Genomic DNA, 22051 nt, shown 5'->3' on the forward strand with positions numbered 1-22051 from the left:
CTACAGTGGAATGGGCACTAATTGAAGAGATAGATGAAGTTGATAAATATAAGCGTGAAGGATGCCTACTTTACGAAAAGTTGTCTTAGTTGTAGAAAACTACGTAGCCATAGGAACAAGTAGTTAAACAAATATTTTAAGTTGATGAAGATCTCCCTCCTATAGTGGAATGGGCACTAATTGAAGGGACTTGAGTCATCTCATAGCTGTAAGGAATGCAAAATTGAAGATCAACAAAAAGGCCATGCTTCATCAAAATTTAAGTATAGAGGAACTTTTGCTCGTTGTAGGAAGATATCTTATGATCTCCTAATAGTACTGAAATATTTATTGATGCTATTAATAATATGATATCAACACTTGTAGAGATTTTTAAACTAAAAAATGTCAATGCAAAAGCTCACATGGTATGATGCTCTTCTAGGAGTCTCTAACTTGCCGAAATGAGTGAAATTTCGTGATCCCAATTGTTGGACACTGTAGATAAAAAAGAAATATTCACTCAAATCACATTAGAAAAGAGGCATGAATGACTCATATTTAACTTTAATAAATTGTCATAGACTAACACAAGATTGTTAACAGAGTAATTTATGACAAGATTTGTGGTTGTTTGTTAATTTTGAGACCTTAGATCTTTTTTTTTTGTTAAGAGTATGGATGGAAATATTGCATACAAAAAGACTTATAGTATATTTTTTTTGAAGTTCTTAGGTCTATTTTTAAATGAATGTTATCTTCTCTCACTGTGAAGCCTTTGGTTAGATTTTGAATGAATGTTGTTTTGTTGTGAAACTTATTTGATGAAATAAGTTGTCCTTTGTTGTTAGCAAAATTGTAAAAAAATTTGAGAAACTTTGCAGATACTCATGGATATTGATTTTTATTTGATATTTTAATTTTATTACTGAATGTTCAACATTATAGGTACTCATAGATATTTTTTCAAACAAAAAAAAGATTAACATTATAAAATATAAAATATATGTTTATATGGGTTAAATTTATGACATTAGGATTGTATGTTATTGATAGTACTCATATTAAAACGCATATTCAATTTGGTAAACAAGTAAGATATTGGAATAAGAAAGTTTTCTCTCACAAAATGTAATGGTAGCTTGTATGTTTCACATGCAATTTACTTATGTACTTGTTGGATGAGAGAGATTAGTAGTGATTCACGTATAATAAAGTCATATTAACGAGACAAACTCTGGGTTCTTGAAGGTAAATAACATTTCTTTCCAAATATTATTTAGTTTATTTCTATGTATTATTATTTTCAATCAATTCATGTAGAATACATTCTTTATTATAGGTACATACTATTTGCTAGATGTTGGATATGTAAATCTTCTAGGGTTTTTGGCTTCGTAGTAGGGGACCAATTATGATTTGCAAGAATTTGAAGATAACCCTCCTATAAATCTAAGAGAATTGTTCAACCAAATGCATTTATCTTTAAAGATAACTATCACTTTTGGGGCTTTAAAAGCTCGTTGTAAAATATTAAAAGATGTTCTTCCTCCAGCTTTTGATATTCTAGTAAAAATTGTGATTGTTTGTTGTGTTTTGTAAAATTATATATACAAGGAGGATTACATGAATATATTTAAAAATAAAGATGATGATTCAAGTAATAAGTTTAGTAGAGAAGGTAATCAGGGTCATGATATAAGTGAAGATGGTGATGATTTTGTCGATGACCTAGATAAAAAAAGAAATACTCAAAGGGAGTGTACAATATTTTGCAAGAGCAACTTATTTTCAAGAATTATTAGCATGTCAAATATAGAAAAATTATCGATTACTACATATTAATGAAATTGAACATTTAGGATATATTTCATAGTACTAACTTGAGGTATTTTATATTAAACATTTAAATGTATTAGACTTGAGTTCTTTCATTAATATTATTTTGTCATTGGGAAAACATATTGGAAAATGAATCAAAATAATGAGAATTTTTTTTACAAATTCTATCAACACTCATATAATTAAAATTTGCCTTATACCCAAAATAAATAATCAATATATTAATATTGACTTTAAATATATTTTGGTAAATTTATGTATGAATTGTGCTCTTTTACAAGTATGTAGTTTCTTATTTTTACATTATATTTAATTTTTTTAGAGATAATATGTAAATGTGACATTAGCATTAAATTAGAATTCCAAGATAGGGCCATTTATTAATTTTTTATAATAAAATTGTATGCTTTTGTATTTTTATGATTTCGTAATTTTCAATATTATATTTAATTAATAACCTAAGAGTGAGAATTTAGATATATAAAATTAAGCATTTCATTGAGCATTTAGATATTATAAAAGTAAGCAATTGATAAAGAATTTTATTTTTATGTGTTTAATTAAATAAATAACAAAATTAAATATAATGTAAATATAATATCAAACCATGGAATTAAGAGGCGAAAAAAGTCGGAAGAAGATAATTGAGAGTTGTTACTAACCGAACGTCGAATTGATGAATCAGCCACCGGAGAAGGATTATCCATTCTCGAATTTCGCGGTCGGCGAACAGTTTGTGCAAGAGAATTTATCGTCGCCTGCTTGACCTAAGCATTTTGGAGATGTCAATTATAGGCGAAGCTCGACGACTAGAAGAAAGAGAAAATGAAACTAAGGGGGGGTTAGTCAACAAACTATAAATTTGATCTTCATCTTCATCTCATGCATCTACATGATCTTCATCTTTGAAATGGGTGTTAGTGTGGATAAGTTCATCTTCATCTTCATCTTCGAAATTTAAAATAATTGATTTTATTAATTATAAAAATAAATAAATTAAACCAAATGTTTGAGTTAACAATATTTTAATTACCACTATTAAATCACTAATACAATAGAGTAAATAAAATATAAATATGATTAATAAATAAAAAAGTGTTATATTAATAACATAAGATAGATTTTTACATGGTATTAATTACTAATATATTTTCACAAAATTAAAAGTAATTAATTAATCAAATGCATATTTTAATTATATTTTATTTCCTGGAACAATAAATATGAAGTTTAATATGGTTATAAAATTGAACAAAAATAATAAATAAATACATATACAACTTTATTAATAACTTAAAATAAAGATTATTCAAATAACGAGTTCATGCCTTTAATATTAAAATCATCAAGTTACAAGTTTAATACATATGAACGACACATGTTCAAAAGTAATAACATACAACCACCATTTATCGTTCCACATGGAAGTCGATATGGCATCTCGAAATTGTGTGGCTCATATGGATTCTAATGTATGCTGCCTCCAAAAGCTTGTTACTTGGTTACCCTCATCCTCAAGACCATCATCTTCGTCGTTGTCTGCATCATCCATTGCACCTTGGACCGCATCACCTCCTCCACCGAGCTCGCCACCTGAATCATCATCTTCATCTTCAAATATATCATCATAATCCCGTCCACGTATATAATTGTACAATATGCAACAAGCGTGTACAATTTTCACCTGGATCTTAAAAGAAAATGGAGGAGCGCCTTTTAACATTTGAAATCGAGCTTTTAAAGCACCAAAAGTTCGCTCAATAATATTCCGTAAAGATGAGTGTCTTCGGTTGAATAATTCTTTTTCATTTCTAGAAATATTATCTCCAAATTCTTGCACTTCTTAGACTTACAAACGTACCTTTGAAGGGTTTTGGGAGAGAACATTCATCATTTATGTTAAAGCTAGCGGTGAACCTTAAATTTAGCTCAGTAATACCATTATGAGATTCAGATTTTAATATTATCTATCAACTTGCCCAATCTAGCTGACTTCACTATTTAACCTGAATGGAGAATTGTATTGGTCTGAACCATAACCATTTTCCAACTAATCAGTTTGCTCTTTGCATCCATTGACACCTAAACCCTGATTCCATAGGTATAATGCCCTAACTAACTAAATTACATTTTTCATCTTCTCCATTCCTAACCACAATTCCTCCTTAACCTAACATTACCCCACCTCTTAGCCTCTCCCTCTTTCAATTTCTATGGAGATTACATAAACAACTGGTGTATAATAGGAACAACATAAACAATGATATGAAAAAAAAATTATCACACAAAATGAGAAATTATATAGCTTCTATACACCATTCTCACTCCTACCAGCTTTAGGCCAATAGCTTATAGAATGTTTATAGGTAGACCAAAGCAAGTAATAGATATACACCAAAAACCCCATAAAGAATGTCATTTTCACTCCTACCAGCTTTGGATCAACAGTTTATAGATGTTTATAGGGACACCACAGTAGGCAATATATATAAACCATAACCACATAAATAATGAAATAACATCAAATATATCCCATAAAATGAAAAAACTACATAGCTTCTATATAACATTCGCACTCCTTCCTGCCTTGCCATCCGACCTCTTCCTCTTACACCTATAAACTTAATAAAAACGGTGAGTAATTTCACTAAGCCTGCATCCACAACAACTTTCCTCCAAAGAAACTACTTAATGCCCCTCCATATTCTAAGATAAATTAGTTGCTACAATTACAGTGGGAACCAGAGAAGTCCAATCTGAAGGCTCAAATAAGAATAGGACCTATATGCACAGGTAATGATCTCATCTCTCCTTCTGGAGCTTCTCTTCAAAACAAAGAAGTTCAGGTTCTTCAGATCCTTTTGTAAATTGTAGTAGGGAATCAATCATGAGAGGGAAGTATAAGAACAAGCACTCACAAAATCAGTTCCTATTTCTACATGTATGTCTCCCATTCAAGATGGTTCCTTGCCCGTCCAACTACTGCTCGGTTATTTCACTTGTATTATGAGCAAGAAGTATACAACAATTCACAAATAAATCCCACAATTATGCACAAATAATCCCTAATTAGGCACTAAAAATAAAATTAAATCAAATAAAACACTAATTTAATGAAAAAAATTAGGGTTTAGTCATACCTTTTGAAATTTTAGGAAAACCAAAGTCGAAGGTTAAATCGATACCGAATGGGGAAATTGATGCCCAATCGAAGTAGAAATTAAGCAATCGATGCCCAAATGTCAAAATAGAAGAAAATCGAAGAAAATCGAAATCGAAATGGGGAAATCGAACGAAATCAGAAGGTATTTTGGGGGGAAAGGAGAATAACCAGAGAGAAGGGAGTGGGAGGCTGAAAGGGAGAAGGGAGAGAAGATAGGGAGGTCGAGAGGGATAAGAGAGAGAGAGAAGCGAGAGAGAACAACGAAGAGCAAGTCAGAGAGAAGAGAGGGCGAGTCCGAGAGAAAACCGAGAGATGGAGGCCGGAGACGAGAGGGAGCAGAGACGGAGGCCGGAGACAAGAATCCGAGAGAAGAGGGCAGCAGCGATGTCGGGGGCGCAGGGAGACGAGAGAGGGAGTGCAGGAGAGAGGAAGAAAAAACAGGGAAATGAGGATGCGCGAGAGAGAGGGGAAAAGCAAGCGTCGTGCGTCCTTCATCTCAAAGAAGATCAAATATGGCCTTCTTGAGATGAAGGATTTTAAACCGTGGAGATGAAGGACCGCTTCATCCCCTGCATCCAAATGAAATGTTATATGCGCTCCACTAATGACTTCAAGTGTTGAAGGGCGTCATGCGGTTGAAGATCTTCTCGGACTTCAAGTTGACTAACCCCCCTTAAGAGGAACAGAAGAAGAAGATACCGCACCTTGTTGTCTGACGAATCTTGAATTGAGCTAGTTGTTGAAGTAAGCAAATGAGACGAGGAAAGGGCAAGCAAAGGTACCAAAATTTTCGCTTCAAACAGTTTTACGAGCTATATAACTCAGTTCAACTCGAAATGAGTCGGGACTCGAACAACTAAACCCATCAATGTTGAGGTGACAAAGTGGACCAGAAAGTTAAGGTAGAAGTATATAATGTGCTTCATTTTTGTGCACATGATTGAATCTGAGATTTCATCATTCACAACGAAATTTTACATTCTACCATTTTGTTGGGTTAACCAATTTAATAGAAAAGAAATTTCAAAGGATTATTTGTCCAATTATCACCTTCCCTTTCAATATAAACAAGTCGACTATAGGCTATTGGTTTCGCTCGGCTGTAAAAGAAGGGACCCTATGTAAAATTGAGTCCAAAACTCATCCCAAAATGACTAATAAACTTAGGAAACCCTTTTTTCCAACTAATAAACTCAAAATATTTGTACTCACTGATCTAAATAAGATTATTCCTAAACACTCTTGAACCAGGGCATTTCTTGTGATCTTGAGAAAGTAGATGAAATTTAGTGACCAAAGAGCCTCTTGTTTAGACAATTGTAATAAGAAAGTGGTTCACCCAAATTTGCCAGCTCGAAGTGAGACCCTAAATGGAGTTCAGGATTCAACCTCGACCAGTTTTCATATAACTCCTGACAAGATACTAAAAATAGGTATTGACAACAAACGTTCAAACATATTTCACATCTTATGCTGAGGCCCAAAAACCATGAGCTGTCTTTACTTCAATTTCCGCTGTACGAATGCTCTCCCGGACAAAGGATACACAATCTCGTACAGATTATGGAAAACTCCCTTATCATAAATGTTGTTCTTAACGACAGCAACCCCTTCAGCTTCCAACAGGGACTTGCGAAAAAACATCTTCCATTTGCCCTCCGGATGCTTCATCCCACTAATACTAGCTCTCAGAGCTGCACTACCGACCTTTGTTTCTTTGAGTTTCCTTCTCCAGCTTATGTAGTCCTGCCACTTAAACGTCTGCAGTTTCAAGTGGGAAAACGACTGTGAGAAACATCACATGCTGCATTTAGAAATATTTGTCAGGAGCCACTAGTACCTACCTCATTAGTAGTTGTGTTTGTGAGACAGAGATGAGCATGGTATCCAAAGAAACCAGCCAGTAGCAAGGACACAACGGCTAGAAACACCATTAGGAGTATTTGAGTGTTAAATGATCCCAACAACCACTGAAACATGCCAAATTATTGTTTAGGAGAAAAGGCTTCATCTGAAATGTATTTGTAAAATTTGTTCTCACCTGTACAACATGCGGAGCTAAACTGGAAAAAGAATTTTCAATGCCATAGTAAACTGTATACATAGAGCAAATGAGGTGTCGGAAAAGGTCAAAAGCATTTCAAACATCAAACAGTATCCAAAGATACACAGAAGGGTACCTGTTAAAATGTAAATCACCTGACGGTCCTTTAGCTCACCAGCCAGAATTAAGCCAAGTAGAACAGCTCCATATAGGCAAAGACAGAAATGCCTGAAAAACAGCAACTCTCATCACCTATAACCATGCATAATCAGAATGAGTGAATTTACATGAGATGCTACCGCTTTAGGTGCTTTCTGTGTGCCTCATGCATATAACAAAACAGTTACAAGACCTATAATATAAAAAAGGAACTTTATTCATCATGAACTTAAAGCTGGTAACTTTAAAAAACGAAGATACTGACTCAAAAGACTCAAAGCTGGGTGATAAGTGGTCACATGACAACTAAGTGGATGCCTTGAAATATTGCTTGAAGTTAATCCATTTTCCATATGCCAGAAGTGGTTACTGTTAGAGTATATTAAGTAAAGTGTTTGACATAACAGGGAAGAATACTCCTTTCAGGAGGAATCCTAACTTTTTCTTTATTAGACTTTTATTTACTCTAGAGAACTTGTTTATACAAATACAAATTAACTGAAAAATTGATTACATTATGACCATCAAACAACCATACCCAGCCAAGACTGTTTGTGAAGCTTTCTGTGAAACAAGGTGCAAGATAAAACCAAATCTACACAAATGTTTCACTAGCTTCAATGTGAAGGCGTATTTAACCAAAGCTTCAGCATCAACTCTAATTTCATTTCTTCATACCAGGAGAGGCATTTGATTCTTGCAAACTAGGTATCTGTGAACTATGTGCGCTAACGTAAGGGAGAATGTTAGAGTATATTACATAAAAAAGGGTAATCTCATTGTAGAATTTAAGCATAATAAGGAAAACACTCCTAGTAGAAAGATTCCTCATTTGTTTTTAGAGTATCATTTAAAATAAGAAAATGATAATATGCAAATATATAATAATCCTGTGAAGAGCCAAACAAATTATCTTCAACCATCATTTCTTTTCATCTTTCTCTCATATTCCTATTTTCCATAATGATTTGCAATCAAACAATTATTTTAGCTTTTTATTTGACTTTTTGAAACGGGTTATCAACAATACTAAGAGTATAGTGATTGTAAACTTTCAGATCTAGCTTAAAAGAGAACTGATGATGCTTGGGTAATAGAGACCCGATTCCCGTTTTCTTCTTGACAGCAGCATTATCCATTTCACAAGGAAATAAGAGTAAGGGTGATTCTTAAACCTAGAACTGAGTGCCTGGGAGTCTTTAACTTGGATGCTGACCCATAAGAGCATATATAGAACAAAAAAATCCACAAAAGCATTAGGAAATTCTCAAAGCATATGTTAGGTTTTAAACGAAGAAAGCAGAATGATTCAATAAAGCCTCACCAGAGTAAAAAAGCCATAAAGTACCGGGTATTTTTTTCACCAATACAATTGTTCTGCAAAAGGTTTAAACAATAAATAACTCCATGATCGGCTCCATCAAATACTCAGACTAAATATTTCATCCAAACCTAGAAAAGGAATTGAGTCAACCCAATACCTACCATCCATCCACAGTGGTGATCAAATCGGGCAATGCACCGATCACATACACTGCAATGCTTGGATCGAGCTGGCCTAGCATTAGCACAATTAGACCATCAGAAGAAATATAATACTCAGAAAAAGATGTTTCAGAAATACTAAATTAACAGAACAAATTACTTTGGGATCTTGCATGTTGAACATAGCTTCTCTATAAATATGATATTGTCATATGGATAGGCAGATAGGTATTCAGAAACATTTCCACTGTTCACTGTTCCTGGATCAGAGAAGCTAGTCAGTATAAAGAGGATAACACCCACACCCACTGCCACCAAGCTTGTGAACCTGTTAATCACAAACAAGAAAACTAATAAAAGTCTTATACAGTGAATCAACTATAATTTTTTTTAACAGCAAATCAAGAAGGAAATAATCAGATAAAGTTAATTTAAAACATACTTGTGCACTTCAGAAACATAATGACCTGGAATATAGCTAAAGGAAGACTTGACGATGAAAAAATATGCCACTCCAACAATTCCCACATAAATGATCTGCAAATAGGACCATAGCAAAGTAAGCAACAGAGCTTGTAATCATACTGACATAATCACTCAGATACATTTTCATATTGATAAACTAATTGAACCACATAGAAACAGGAGAGTGATACAATTTCTTCTTTTGAATGATAGTGCTGCATTATTTCAGTAGATAGAATTTGAACCAGATATGCATAAAGAAAAGGGTTATATCATGAAAGATTGACCAAAGAAAAACAAGGTGAGTTAATCTCTGAGGAAGCAAATCCAAAATGAATTGGCAATAACAAATTGCACCACCTTAACAGCTGAAAAACTGAATGACTCATTCTTTCTTCCAAAAAACAGAGAAGCAAACTGAATGGCTAATGCCAGACCTGCTGGAACTTACTACCAAGCTACACAGAAATCAAAATGGCAACAATTAGAACTTCTCTCAAAGAAAAAGCTAATGACTGGACACTTCTTTTTCTTATGAGAACAGAAGGTCAGTTGTTGAAGACACATATAAAATAATAAAACCAAATTTGTGACAAAAGCCTCAGTTTTTGGACTGTCATCGAGAATCTTTCTGGCCAAGAGCCTATGAATCTATATAGCTTCCTTTTACTAATCTCAATTTGTAAATGGAGGACAGGAAGACAGGATTTTAACAGTAGTATCAGTAAAACAACCAAGATGATACAACAACCACATATGTAGCAGATGACTCAAGTAGGCCCTGCCTAAGACGTTTCATTCACAGCAATCACCCGAATTATGAACATACTTGTAAGATCGGATTTGGCCGCTGACAACAATAATGCTCGACTGAAAGAACCGCATTTCTGCCTCTGGAACCACATACAACCTCTGAGATTCGCCTGCAAAAACAATAAGATAATCATTTTCGTTAAAGAGTGGTAGGAAAATCTTTTGATGAAATCAACGATGGAAAATACTGCATAACAGAGACCAGCTCAATGCTTAAGTGAGTATCAGGACCTAAAAGAGACTGAATCTGGAAACCCAATAGACTCAACTTAATAGTTTCCCAATTGGTTCTACACAAGCACTCACACGACTGTTGCAAATGTAGATGCTATTACAGTCACTCTTCTCATGCGTGACATGGACACGCATACGAGAAACAACGTCTGTTAAGGAAACGACTGAGATGGACAATTTCGGCAATGTCGTAATAAAACCACAATTATTTCATAGAAAAAATTAGACTTGCATACTTGAGCTTACCACAAGCTCCCTAACGTTAACCGAATCGATAACACAAAAGCAAATTCAACTGCCATTCCACCAGATTTTGGGGGATTTCTGAAAATAGACTGCTTTCTTTGCACTAACACATCAATTATTTGACTTAAAAGAAGAAAAAAAAGTAACAATAAATGTTTTAATTTATCATAAAACACGGGAGCAGCTCAGAAATTAGTTAGAAGAAGGGGAAGAGAAAGAAGAAAGATATTACAAGAAATAGTCGTAAGCACCAACGGTGATGAAGTAGTTGATCTTCTCAATGAAGGTTCCTTCAAAGATTGGCCACTGCCCGCACAGAAACGAGACAAGAACAAGGACAGTAAGGCAGAGATGGCACACCAGAATCCACTGTAACGCCATTTCTCCGGTAGCCTGGAGAAGACCGTACCAAATTAACACCTCACCAATCACGCTTCCGACGACATTAAGAAACGAGAGTAGGCAGAAACTGCCGTTGCCGAGAGAAGAAGATAAAAATTTGCGGTCAAAGATTAAAAAGAAACATTGTTAAAAGAAAACCAATCAGGCGATAGCAACTAAGATTCATTTTGATTGTATGAAATACGATTTTACGAACCCATACAATGTAACGAACAAAATGAGATCAGGGGAAAAATATATTTAATTATACTTCCTGAATTCTCTTTTACCTATTTTGGTAGGAAAACATGTTAATCAATGGTGTCAAAATCGGATCGGAAAGAAACCTTTTTCTTGAATTAAAATCTCAATAAATCAATAAGACAAAAGTAGGTTACAGAGCTCAGATCGTTGGATTCCTGAACTGATTGACCTACATGAGCAGGCAAAGGGTCCGTATCGGTTTTTTTAAAACCCGAACCTAATTCCAAATCTTGACCTTGAAATCGAACCATTATCCACTCCCTCAGACCTAATAAGACAGGTTAGGGGTCACCGAACCTCCCTTCAACCTTTTTGGATGATGAAAGAAGTGCTCCCATCCTTTTGTAGACCTTATTCCCTCTCATTCTTATCCTTATTCAGGTAAAATGTGCAAGAGAATAAAAAAACAGGGAAGCCCCACCTTTTCTTAAAAAGTAGGCATGTCCAAAATCTAAATTGACTAAATTCATTTAGATATTGGCATTTCAGATCAGAACTCGAATATTTAAATCCGATCCAATCAGCTAGTATCTGGGATAAAATCCGAAAAAAAAAAAAAATCTAAAACTTTTTTACCAAATCAACTAGTGCGAGGAAGGTGTTTTGTACCGCCCATCACGGTCTTAGGATGGAATGGAGCAGGGCCTGGGTATTGGAAGACCGGAACAATTATACGAGAAGCTAACAAACAGAGTGACGCTCCATATTTATATGAAACTGATGAACTAGACATTCGTTGTAATCGCTACACCTTGCCACACAAGGGGAACCGTATAATAGTATCATTCATAACAAACCATAGACCCAAAGAACACTGGTCCTAAACTACCAAAATACATCAACCTCATCTACCTTGCAGACAAAGAAACCTACAAAATACATGGAAGAAGTCAACCTGCTCCACTTCCACTCCACTCCACTCCAAATCAGAGCTCCATCAGCTTGGACTGTACAGAGAATGTATGAGGGCACTTCAGTTTCAAACTCAGGACTAAAATTAGAGAAAAAAATTGAGATAAAATTCACATTCATACCTGTAGGATGAGAGCGAGATGCGATCAAGATCTAGACGGTGAAGGACTGCGACTCTTTCCCCTTGGATTCGATGATCTGCCACCTCTGCCCCTAGGGCTCAAGGAGCCCCCATTATTTCTCCTGGCCCTTGGAGACCTCTCCCCATTTGCCCTAGGTCTCAAGGACCCCCCACTGTTGTCCCTAGGACTCCCAGACCTCTGACCATTGTCAGTGGGGCTCAGGGACCTCCGACCATTATCCCTGGGACTAACAGATCTTTGACCATTATCCCCAGGGCTCAAGGACCTCCGTGCTGATAAGGACTCCCTCCGACCAAGAGGGGAGGGTGATCGGGAATCCTGCTCGGCAAGTGGTGATCTTGAGATAGATCTCCTAGGCGAGTAATAGTCATCCCTTCTGCTTCTGTCCCCATCTCTGCACAACACGAACAATAAAATCTAATAATCTAAGATATTGAAGTAAAAAATAAATAATTTAATATGAAGATCAGACTACATGGCAGGAAAAGCAAAGACCTGTAAACTCTGATGACGTCAAGAAAATGGCATTAACAAATCCTCAAGGTTTGAAACAGGCCATAAGATAAAATTCTTCCTTTTGCAATTCTATCAACGTTTCAATATACAAAGGCTCCAAAAATTTTATTCCAAAACATGACTAAAACAAAATTAGATAACAAAAACCAAAAACAGCTACTTCATGCGAACAGGAGAAATATGATTGAATGTTCTCAAATCTCTTCCAATTAGAAGCTAAATATTAGATTTACCTGCTCAATTTCAAAGATTTCCGAACAAATTTATGAACTTTGGCGCAAACACTTTTGAGTTAGGCTATAAAATGGTAGAGACTGGTTGAACAGCATCTGATATACTCCGAGGCAGCTCTGTCCCCACCTTTCTTATAGTCAATCTATCTTTACTTTGACATAAACCAAATCCAGAAGATTCTCTACTTCTAGCCCCACATCCTTTTGGAGATCAAGATTCTTTCTCTTTTGGCAACTCTAAGCTCTAGATTCTTTCTTAACTGGATAGTATGCAAAACCAATATATCAAACTTTAAAATGTAAACAAGAGAAAATATCTGTTTCATCAATAAGCTATAGTTTTGGGAATTCCAGCTGAAACGGAACCTTACAAGTCAAAGAAATAAATAATGTTATAACTTGGTACTTCTGGAATAGCTTTGAATGACAAGCAAGTAATCAGGTCACTTTGGGGTCTCTTTTCTCTTTATTCTACTCTTTAACTAATCCATGGATTCCTTACGCTATCTTTTTCACTTTAATGATCTGCATCAACAAGACCACCACATACACATAATTCAATTATCTTGAATGTGGTACACTCCAGCTGTGACACTTGGACAAAGAGTTCTTCAAGATCAGAAATAAAAACCTGTGATTTACATATGAATTGAATTCACAGAGAGAAACACCACATTGTATAGATTTTAAGATTTAAGTCCGTGCTATTTCTCAGTACAGTTTTTTCATATGTTACCATTGTTATTCATTCGAATAAAGAAAAAGGGAATAACATTGCAACCACAATAAGCTCTAGCAACTCAACCACAAAAGTACTACAATGATGCAACAACTACTTATGATATATTTTTTTTTAATAATGGTGCATATACTACTAATGATATATTAACAGCAAAACAGTATGAACACCTTAAACATCCACAAATCCAAATATTTTTACTAATAGTATAGGACCAACTTCATGCAAGCAAGTACACGTCGGTCATTCATAACACATACTAAAAAAATGAAAAGCCAGAGTTCTACGCAATATGCTGTATAATGGTCATTGTAGCATGGGACATGCTGCAGAAGCATAATTGCAATGAAGCCTCTGTAACCATGAGGTGAAAAGCAATCATTATATTGAGAAATGTAGATCAGGACAAATCAGCCAATAGTCAAGCAAGCTTCAGACAAATAAGCAGCATAGAATGCATAATTGAAATGAATCTTGCATATAATTTGAGAAATTTGGTTCTTGAGAGCTAATCCACTCACATCGGATTAAAAAAAATGTATTACTGGCTAAGCATTATGAGCCAAACCACATACATCACTAAGTTACAAAGACGATGTGAATAAAGATCAAATTGCACCACTTTCTAATTGAAATGTGTCAAACTTGGACAGATATAAATTCCTTGACGCTTTCATTTTTTTTTTGTACAGAATATTCCAATATCAAGTCAAGTACTCCAAAAGGAACCTAGGCCACACCTCTGGAAATTAAGCTTGAACTATGGTGTTCATCAATTACTATGGCAACAGTGAGGCTTGAGCTAGATATTTCCTATTGACAAACATTGTATTTGACAATCAAGCCAAGATTCAATAACATAAAAGACATTCAGTTTTAGGACATAAAGATATCCAGCTTTAAATTGCCATACTTGACAATTTCTTTTTCAAGGAATATTCAATGGCACAAAAAAGGGCCATGAGGAATGAAATGCTAGCAGCAAAAGCAACATACAACACGCCCATGCAGCAAAATTGGTGAGAAAGGATGAGAACAATGCAGGTAGTGCAGAGGAATGCATAGTAGTTCGCAAGGGGCTTAAAAACACCATTGAAAAAAAATGAGAGAGTAAAATATCAGCAACCAGTTTGCAGATATAGCCTCGAAAAAATTGTTAAAGAAGAGTCTTATATGAACCAATGAGTAGGAAAATCTGGTGTTTATTAGTGGGAAAAGAGGCTTCCTAATTTGTCTAACCAATTAGGGATAGGCCTTGGACCGACTTCATATAATATCAAAGTAGGTGCTCTTACATGGACCTCCATCCAAACTATCCATGTATAGGAGCCACACAGAGATTCCACATGTGATGAGAGTTTTAGAGAATAGTTCCGCACAAACTAATGTGAGAAAGATCTTAAGTTTATTAGTTAGAAAAAAGACATCCGAATTTGGCTTGCCATTTTGGAATAGGACTTGGACCAAACTTCACAAAAGTATTATTCTACAGCAATCCATGAATATGAAATAGGAAATGTTATCTTATAATTCTTCTCTTATTCACAATTTTATTTGTTCCTTACATCAGTTTTTTAAAAAGCAAACATTTCCTTCAAAAAACAATTACATGTGTCCAACATTAAACAATAAACCTAAAATAGTCCACAAGCTTCTTTTTCCGCAAAATACTTCAAAGTCTTATCCGGTAAAAACCCTTTAACACACTTGTCACATATTTCTTACTACTTGAATTTTTAGAAAGAAGAAGTAAAGAATAAATAAAAATTAAGACAATTCATCTTCCTTAAAAAAACCCACAATAACCTTTTTTCTTTAAAAAATCAATGTCTTCTGCATTTTCTATCAATCAACAATACAATTCATGCACAAAAGTGCAGAAAGAGAATAATCAATTGAAGGAAGAACTAGAACTATTCAACAAAACCATAGTTGGAACAGTAACCTCTCTTCTTGAAAAGAACAGAAAAAAATTTGAGGTATTCAGAGTTAAAAATAAATAAAAGACAGCCAAAGTAATGCTACTTCTACCAGAATCATAGTTAAAGCTATAACAAGAAATTATATCTCAAACAAAAGATTAGCACACAAATACACCCGCGTGACATGTAGGGGCTACAAACACAACAGCATTTTAACCAAAATGCAAGAAAACGGATGTTAAAGTAGAATGCTACTTTAAACAGATAAAAAAGTAATTAAACAGAACTAAAGAAGTATCTCAATGCCTACTGGACACAGTAATGTACAAGCTAAAACCATAACAACTCTTGGCAAGATAAGAGAGCACATACAAGAAAATAATAACATTTGAGAAAAAAGAGTACATGATTTAATAAAAAATTAAATGAGATGTGAATTTCCAGACCTTGAATCACGCCTAGGAGATGGAGATCGTGAATATGCTGTCGAGAAGACAATATTGTTAGTTTGCTTTTAAAAATGAAGAAATAATTAAAAGTTAAGGCTGCTCAATACCTTGTTTTCTAGCACAAATCACATTTAAAAAAAAAAACACATTGAGCTCATTTACTGACAAAGTCAACATTAAAATTGACAAAACAAAATCTTTCTCCAGCCCCATCCCCAAATTTATGTGATCACAATAATTCAATTAGAAAAACGTGAAATAAATATCCCTCAATCATTGCACTCACAGCCAGCTTTGGAAAAACATAGGAGAATATCATATTCAACATTTTCCTTGGGCATACGCCCGTGGAGGGTGGGGGGCGTATGGGTAAGTGTGTGTGTGTGTGTGTGTGAGAGAGAGAGAGAGAGGAATGCATCTTCACAAAGGAAGACATGGTTGTAATGCTCCCAACGAACTCACGGTAAATTCCATTATTCATGAGTAAATTTCTTTTGGAAGTTAACCATGATTAAAGTTGGCGGATCAAAAGAAGGATCTGTAAAATACATAAATAAGATAAGGCCTCTTCTACTTTCAAAAATGGCTAAGAAAAAATGTTCACCAAAGAACTGAGAACCTATAAAAATTATTACAAGAGAAACAATTTGAAAAGCAGTAACTAGACATAGAAATCGCTACTTAAGCAAAAGATATAGTACTTGATTTGATTTTTAAAAACAAAATTTGACAAAATGCATTAGATACTGACAACGATATCGGCGCCTCGGGGATCTAGGTGGGGAACGCCTCCGGTGACTTCCTCCAGATTTACTACTGCATGATGCGCATCCAAGTAATCAGTAAAGTCTTGATGAGAAACTCAATGAAATGCCAGCAACATGAGAACTAGTAGAAAAAGTTCATTACCTGACACGTGCATTCGAACGCATTTCTTGAGGTGTTTTTCTATTTTCTTCAGCATACACAATTGAAATCTCACGTCCTCCAATTATCTGATGATTCATTTGCTGCTTTGCTTCTGCCGCATCATCAGCATTGCGAAACTTTACAAATCCAAAGCCTCGTGGCTCTCTACAGGTGAAAAAGGAGAGACTCACTATAATTTTCTCATTAACATTATACAGAGTGTGTATTCAGCCAAAGAATAAAAAGCATTGAAGGCAGGTCACAGGATGCTTCTATGTTGATGATCAGAAAAATATTAAAAAAAACAAAAAAAAGAAAAGAAATGCCATTCTTTAAGAATATTACAAGTTCATATTATTTCCTCTCTTATGGCAATTAAATAAACATACCCAGTGTAATAATTTTTTGGAAGGTAAACATCCTTAACTGGGCCAAATCGCTCAAATGGCTTCCTAAGATCCTCAGGCCTGCAAAAAAGACAAGAAGGATTTGAATGATGAGCAGAAGAAAAGAAAACTGAATTAATGAGACAGTGCATATCATATCAAACTATACCCAGTACATTATTTAGGGCACATAATTACATAATACTGGCAATGAAGTCATGAGATTGTTAACCAAAACACGACGTAATGCAATGTGGCTTAAAAATTGTGGCAGGTAAAATTAAAAACACAATCAAAGCAGCATTGCTACAAAACAACTTCATGTGTTTGATGCTGATGCACATCATAGAACTACTTGTTTTTTATTCCACTAATCATATTGGTCCATAGGTCAAATTAGGTGAATTTTTATAAGTATAGAAATTAAAAAAAATCAGAATAACCAAAGAACATTAAAGATCTCAACAACTAGGAAGGCACAGTACAAATGAATCAATATATAGGCGTGAGTGCATGGGTACATAACGGAGTAAAGTGAAAATATTTAATTTCAATTGCTCCAACACAGTTCACAATAAATCAAGCCTTGCATTGGATGGGATAGCCACAAAAACTCCAACTTCTAAATATTGCAAGAATGCGGTGAAATACTAAGGAAGCAAGAAGCGCTTTTTACATGTGAGAAAGCACTCAGACGAGGACAATTGGACTTTTTCATAAATGAGATCTATTTAAGCAGACAAATCCGTGTGTGGGGTCCTTTTACACTGTTTAAGTATCATACACGAACTCTTAAAGAGTATAGTATGAGGCAGAACAAACAAACAAGCACAAACAGCAAGCCATACCAAAACCGTGGAAACAAATTTGCTCATTATTGATTCATCTGAAGCATATTAATTAGACAACTGAAACAAAAGAGAAAAACTGTATTATACTTTTTCGGTCCCCAGAAAACATAAAAATATGCCACAAGTGGAAACTAGAAACGAGATAATGCCCTAACCTACGCTTTCGAAGCCGAAAACCAGCAAATAGAAAAGGTCAAAAAAAAAAAAAAAAAGAGTAATACAGACATCGAGAGATGCATTCAAGAAGTTGGGAAGGAAAAAAAAAAGCCAAACACTTGATGTAACAGGCCAAACCGCTCTTCGACCCACTGAGCGTAGACGGTGCAAATTTTTAAATACCAAAGAAGGACACATTAAGCAACAAGACAAAAATTAAAAATCTCAAAGCTTAATACAAATTTCTGAGCACCGAAACACATAATCTACAACAGAAACGCTCGAGCAACTTCAATACCGCCCAAGTGTGAACAGAGAGAATGCTAGGAACAAAGGGGAAAATAAAAAAGGAAGAGTTCCAACAAACAAACATAAAGCCCTAATGAAATGTAAAGGGTAAAATAGAAAAAAGGACCTGGCATCAAGAGATATGTTTCGAACAAGAAGGCCAGTAGGACCAGAGGAACGTTTCTCTCTGTGAGACCTACCGCCGCGGTACCTCTCACGGGGGTCATCATACCGCTTCCGCCGCGAAGGGCTCCGGCTAGAGCGGCGAGGGCTGTGACTCCGGCTACGGCTTCTGTATCTTCCCATATTGCAGCAAACAAAAAAAACGCAAAGCGAGCAGAGACGGGCAGAGTCGGATCCGGAAGGAAAAACCCTGAGCGCCAAGGGAACGAAGCTTTTATATACCGTCTTCACTTCAGTCTGTTGGATTTTGTCGGATGGATGAGAGAGGTTTGAAGCTTATTAGGGCGGAAAAAATAACTATACCAAATTATGAAAAAAATCATACTTATTAGGACGGAAAGCTAACCACGTAAAGAAATGGATCCATCCATGTAAGCCCACACAGTTAGTATGGGCCTTCCTACGGTCTTAACTATTTAGACTGTATTCAGTACAGCCCATCTCACCTGAGAATCAGCTTTCTTCTTTGAGAAGCTCTAAATTGACTAGTACTCGTATTAATCGTGCAGGAGAAAAAAATCATGGAAATTATAAATAAATAAATAAAAACAAACCTTGTCAATATCTGCAAGACCTCCTTCTCTGTTGCAACACCCGCCAGTGCTATACTCTTAAAAACTTGTTCAGCATCTGGATGGGGGAGATGATCACATGACTCCTAGAGATGTCTCCATTACAGGCATAAAAAAATCTTTTCAAGCTGTAAACTGGTTTGTAGAAAAGAGCAACCATAGTCTCAGCATTTCAAGATGAATTTTGTCAGCAGAAAGAAATTGAAGGTAAAAAAGGTTTAGAGCTCATTTAATGATTTATCCAAATTTACACGCTTTCTGCACTAGTAACTCGTGCTATTTTCAGCAAATCACCAGTACGCAAATGGTGTCTGGGGACTAACCTTTGCAGATACTTTTCGTGCACTGACCTACATAATGGGGTATAATGCATTCATAAATTAAACTTAGTAGTGACTAGAAATAGAACTAAATAGAGCAGAGTAATGAATTAGAGAAGTCATGTAAAAGCAGTCTGCTCTGTACATGCCATAAAATCAAAAGAAACTAGAATACCATTAAAGTTTACTCATAATCGAGCATTTACTGTTCAGGCTTACAATTGACTATTCAAAATGATTGTGCTAATGCACTGGTCATTAATAGGCAATTGCAACAGAAGAAAAGTGGGCCTCGGCTGACATCCAGATCCTGGACCAACTTTTTAAATGTGGAAGGGTAGTTTCACAAATATGGGAGCAGCCCCTGATGATACACCTGTGTTTTAAAACATGAATCCAAGGCCTGGTCATTGACACACACCAGAGGCAACTGCCAAAAATCATCATGAATCCATACAGAGATCTAAAACATATTTATCCTTAAGAATTTTTTTTTGCTTGAGACTAAAGGATATGAAAGAAAAAGAATGCAATAAAAAACCCCTTTCAGAACTGCACCCAAAACATTGAGAGCAAACAGACTGATAGAAGCTGAAGAAAAGGCCTCAATTACATCTTTCCCATTATAAATAATTACCAAAACTAAAGTCCAATTTGAGGGGAGAAACAAAAGCTGAAAAACAAAATGAAGTAGTTTATCAAACAGAAACAACCCTCATCAAAACAAAATGCAGCACCTTAATGGTAATCATGTAAAAAATCATTAGAGTGAACTTACTCCATCAAGAAACTCAAAATCCACAAAAGAAGTTCCAGCTTGTATATTGAGGGATCCTTCCTTCCTCAGTGCTTCCAAGCTTGATAATATATATCCTCTTAAGCACTCCAAGCAAGTAAGCCATCAAAAAGTGACCAGCCTCATGCTGCAAAATAACCTCATTAGGTTTGACATGACCATAAGGAACTTGACATCAGAAAGCTGACATCACAGAGCACAAGAAACTTGTTTAGTCATTACACAAATGGCAGTGATACACGGCCCACGCACGCGCACAGCCCAAGCGTGCACGGCCCAAGCGTGCGCGGCCCAGGCTGCCTATGTGTGCGCTTGGCCCAGGCTGGCCTATGTGCACGCACCTATCCAGATGGTTGGCTAATGGGTTCAAAATTCAAAATTTGAAGTTGGGAGCCTATCCAAATTGATTAGGATAGGATTTTTTAGGGATTTTAGGCATATCGCATAATGCCTTATTTGAATTTGAATAAATTTGAGATTTGGCTTGCTTAGGTGGTAATTTCTCATTAGTTAAAGAGTGAGAATAAAGGATAAGGGGGTTTATCCCTCTTTGGCCTATAAATATGGCCTTGTAAACCTGATGTAAATATCTTCAAATTCGTACTTATAGCTCCCCACTAATGTGAAAAGCTCATTTCTCTTCATATTGGATTAGTTTCTTAAAAGAGAAGCTGGCTAGCTTACTTTTCACCCGAAGTAAGTTAGGCCGCACAGTGAGGGAAGAAGAGTTTGTTCTAGCTCGATCTAGCAACGTGACAGTTGGTATCAGAGCAGAGACGTTCCGCCCATGGCTTCCTTAGAACCGATGTTGGAGGTTCAACAGAACAAAGGTAAAGAAAGCCTCTGAAACCAAATCTCGTTTAACTTCTTTTGAATCTAGGCTTGAGAAGGTAGAGTGTCAATACTCGAGAGGAAAAGATCAAGAAGTGGCGGACGTCCGAGAACATAGCCTTGAAGCGGTTCACAGGCTAGAGGATGATGTGCAACCCGTCATTGCAATTCTAAAGGCGGATACTCGCAATGATTTTGACGAGATGAGAACGGAGTTAGAAGATATGCGAACGAGAATGGCGATTCTCGAGTGAACCGTTTTGAATGGGGAAATGGTTCCTACACATATTAAGATCAATGTTCCTAAGCCCAAACCATAGGGGGGCGTACGAGATCCAAAAGCGATTCAGAACTTCTTATGGCAAGTTGAATAATACTTCAAAGCTTCAAATCTCACGGATGAGGACGTAAAAGTTAGTACCGCATCTATGTTTCTCATTGATAATACTATCTTGTGGAAGAGAAGAAGGGTTGGTAAAGCCAAGAATGTTGAAAAATCAGTTGACATTTGGGAAGATTTCAAGCAAGAATTGAAGCGCCGTTTCTTTCCTGAAGAAATCAATTACCTAGCTTGAAATGAATTGCGTGCATTGAAGCAAAAATGGATGATTCGTGAGTATATTCAATCCTTTAGTTCTTTAATGTTAAGCATTTCTAACATGACCAATGAGGATTGGTTGTTCTTTTCTTGCAGGACTTCATCCTTGGGCTGAACAAGAGTCAAGGCCTCGGGAGGTGAAGACGCTTGCACCTGTTTTAGCCATTGCAAA

At 35.7% G+C, this 22051-nt stretch overlaps 2 protein-coding genes across 4 annotated transcripts; both read right to left on the minus strand.

Moving 5' to 3' along the window:
- Positions 1 to 6269: 6269 nt before the first annotated feature.
- LOC137956297 (probable protein S-acyltransferase 17) lies at positions 6270 to 11364 on the minus strand. 2 transcript variants are annotated; one of them, XM_068803736.1, is made up of 11 exons: positions 11249 to 11364; positions 10663 to 10823; positions 9967 to 10060; positions 9140 to 9209; positions 8833 to 8932; positions 8673 to 8745; positions 8512 to 8564; positions 7165 to 7256; positions 7026 to 7078; positions 6829 to 6954; positions 6270 to 6745 (listed from the first exon to the last, which is right to left on the minus strand). In XM_068803736.1, the coding sequence occupies exons 1-11, from the start codon at positions 11324 to 11326 to the stop codon at positions 6485 to 6487; spliced, it is 1161 nt and encodes a 386-aa protein (XP_068659837.1). In that variant the 5' UTR covers positions 11327 to 11364; the 3' UTR covers positions 6270 to 6484. The 2 variants fall into 2 exon arrangements, with proteins under 2 accessions (XP_068659837.1, XP_068659836.1); XM_068803735.1 differs by having other exon boundaries at positions 8833 to 9000; positions 9115 to 9209; positions 11249 to 11363.
- Positions 11365 to 11767: 403 nt separating this feature from the next.
- LOC137956994 (serine/arginine-rich SC35-like splicing factor SCL28) lies at positions 11768 to 19034 on the minus strand. Of its 2 annotated transcripts, none has more exons than XM_068804686.1 (7): positions 18707 to 19034; positions 17288 to 17365; positions 16899 to 17063; positions 16741 to 16802; positions 15987 to 16023; positions 12110 to 12524; positions 11768 to 12022 (listed from the first exon to the last, which is right to left on the minus strand). In XM_068804686.1, the coding sequence occupies exons 1-6, from the start codon at positions 18883 to 18885 to the stop codon at positions 12134 to 12136; spliced, it is 912 nt and encodes a 303-aa protein (XP_068660787.1). In that variant the 5' UTR covers positions 18886 to 19034; the 3' UTR covers positions 11768 to 12022; positions 12110 to 12133. The 2 variants fall into 2 exon arrangements, with proteins under 2 accessions (XP_068660787.1, XP_068660786.1); XM_068804685.1 differs by having other exon boundaries at positions 16741 to 16805; positions 18707 to 19033.
- Positions 19035 to 22051: the final 3017 nt, after the last annotated feature.

The sequence above is a fragment of the Aristolochia californica genome, unplaced genomic scaffold (assembly GCF_029961685.1).
Source record: "Aristolochia californica isolate CCGP_79_NKW_82.1479 unplaced genomic scaffold, dmAriCali1.0.hap1 SCAF_2, whole genome shotgun sequence".
Lineage (NCBI taxonomy): Eukaryota > Viridiplantae > Streptophyta > Magnoliopsida > Piperales > Aristolochiaceae > Aristolochia > Aristolochia californica.

Coding starts and splice junctions, on each gene's coding strand:
- LOC137956297 (XM_068803735.1), bottom strand. CDS start 11,326: ATGGTTCGATTTCAAGGTCAAGATTTGGAATTAGGTTCGGGTTTTAAA. Junction 10,824..11,248: donor CGGACCCTTTGCCTGCTCAT/GTAGGTCAATCA, acceptor GGTCTTCTCCAG/GCTACCGGAGAAATGGCGTT. Junction 9,001..9,114: donor TATGTTTCTGAAGTGCACAA/GTATGTTTTAAA, acceptor TGTGATTAACAG/GTTCACAAGCTTGGTGGCAG.
- LOC137956994 (XM_068804685.1), bottom strand. CDS start 18,885: ATGGGAAGATACAGAAGCCGTAGCCGGAGTCACAGCCCTCGCCGCTCT. Junction 17,366..18,706: donor AACATATCTCTTGATGCCAG/GTCCTTTTTTCT, acceptor TCTTTTTTGCAG/GCCTGAGGATCTTAGGAAGC. Junction 12,525..15,986: donor TCTCCTAGGCGTGATTCAAG/GTCTGGAAATTC, acceptor CGTGTTGTGCAG/AGATGGGGACAGAAGCAGAA.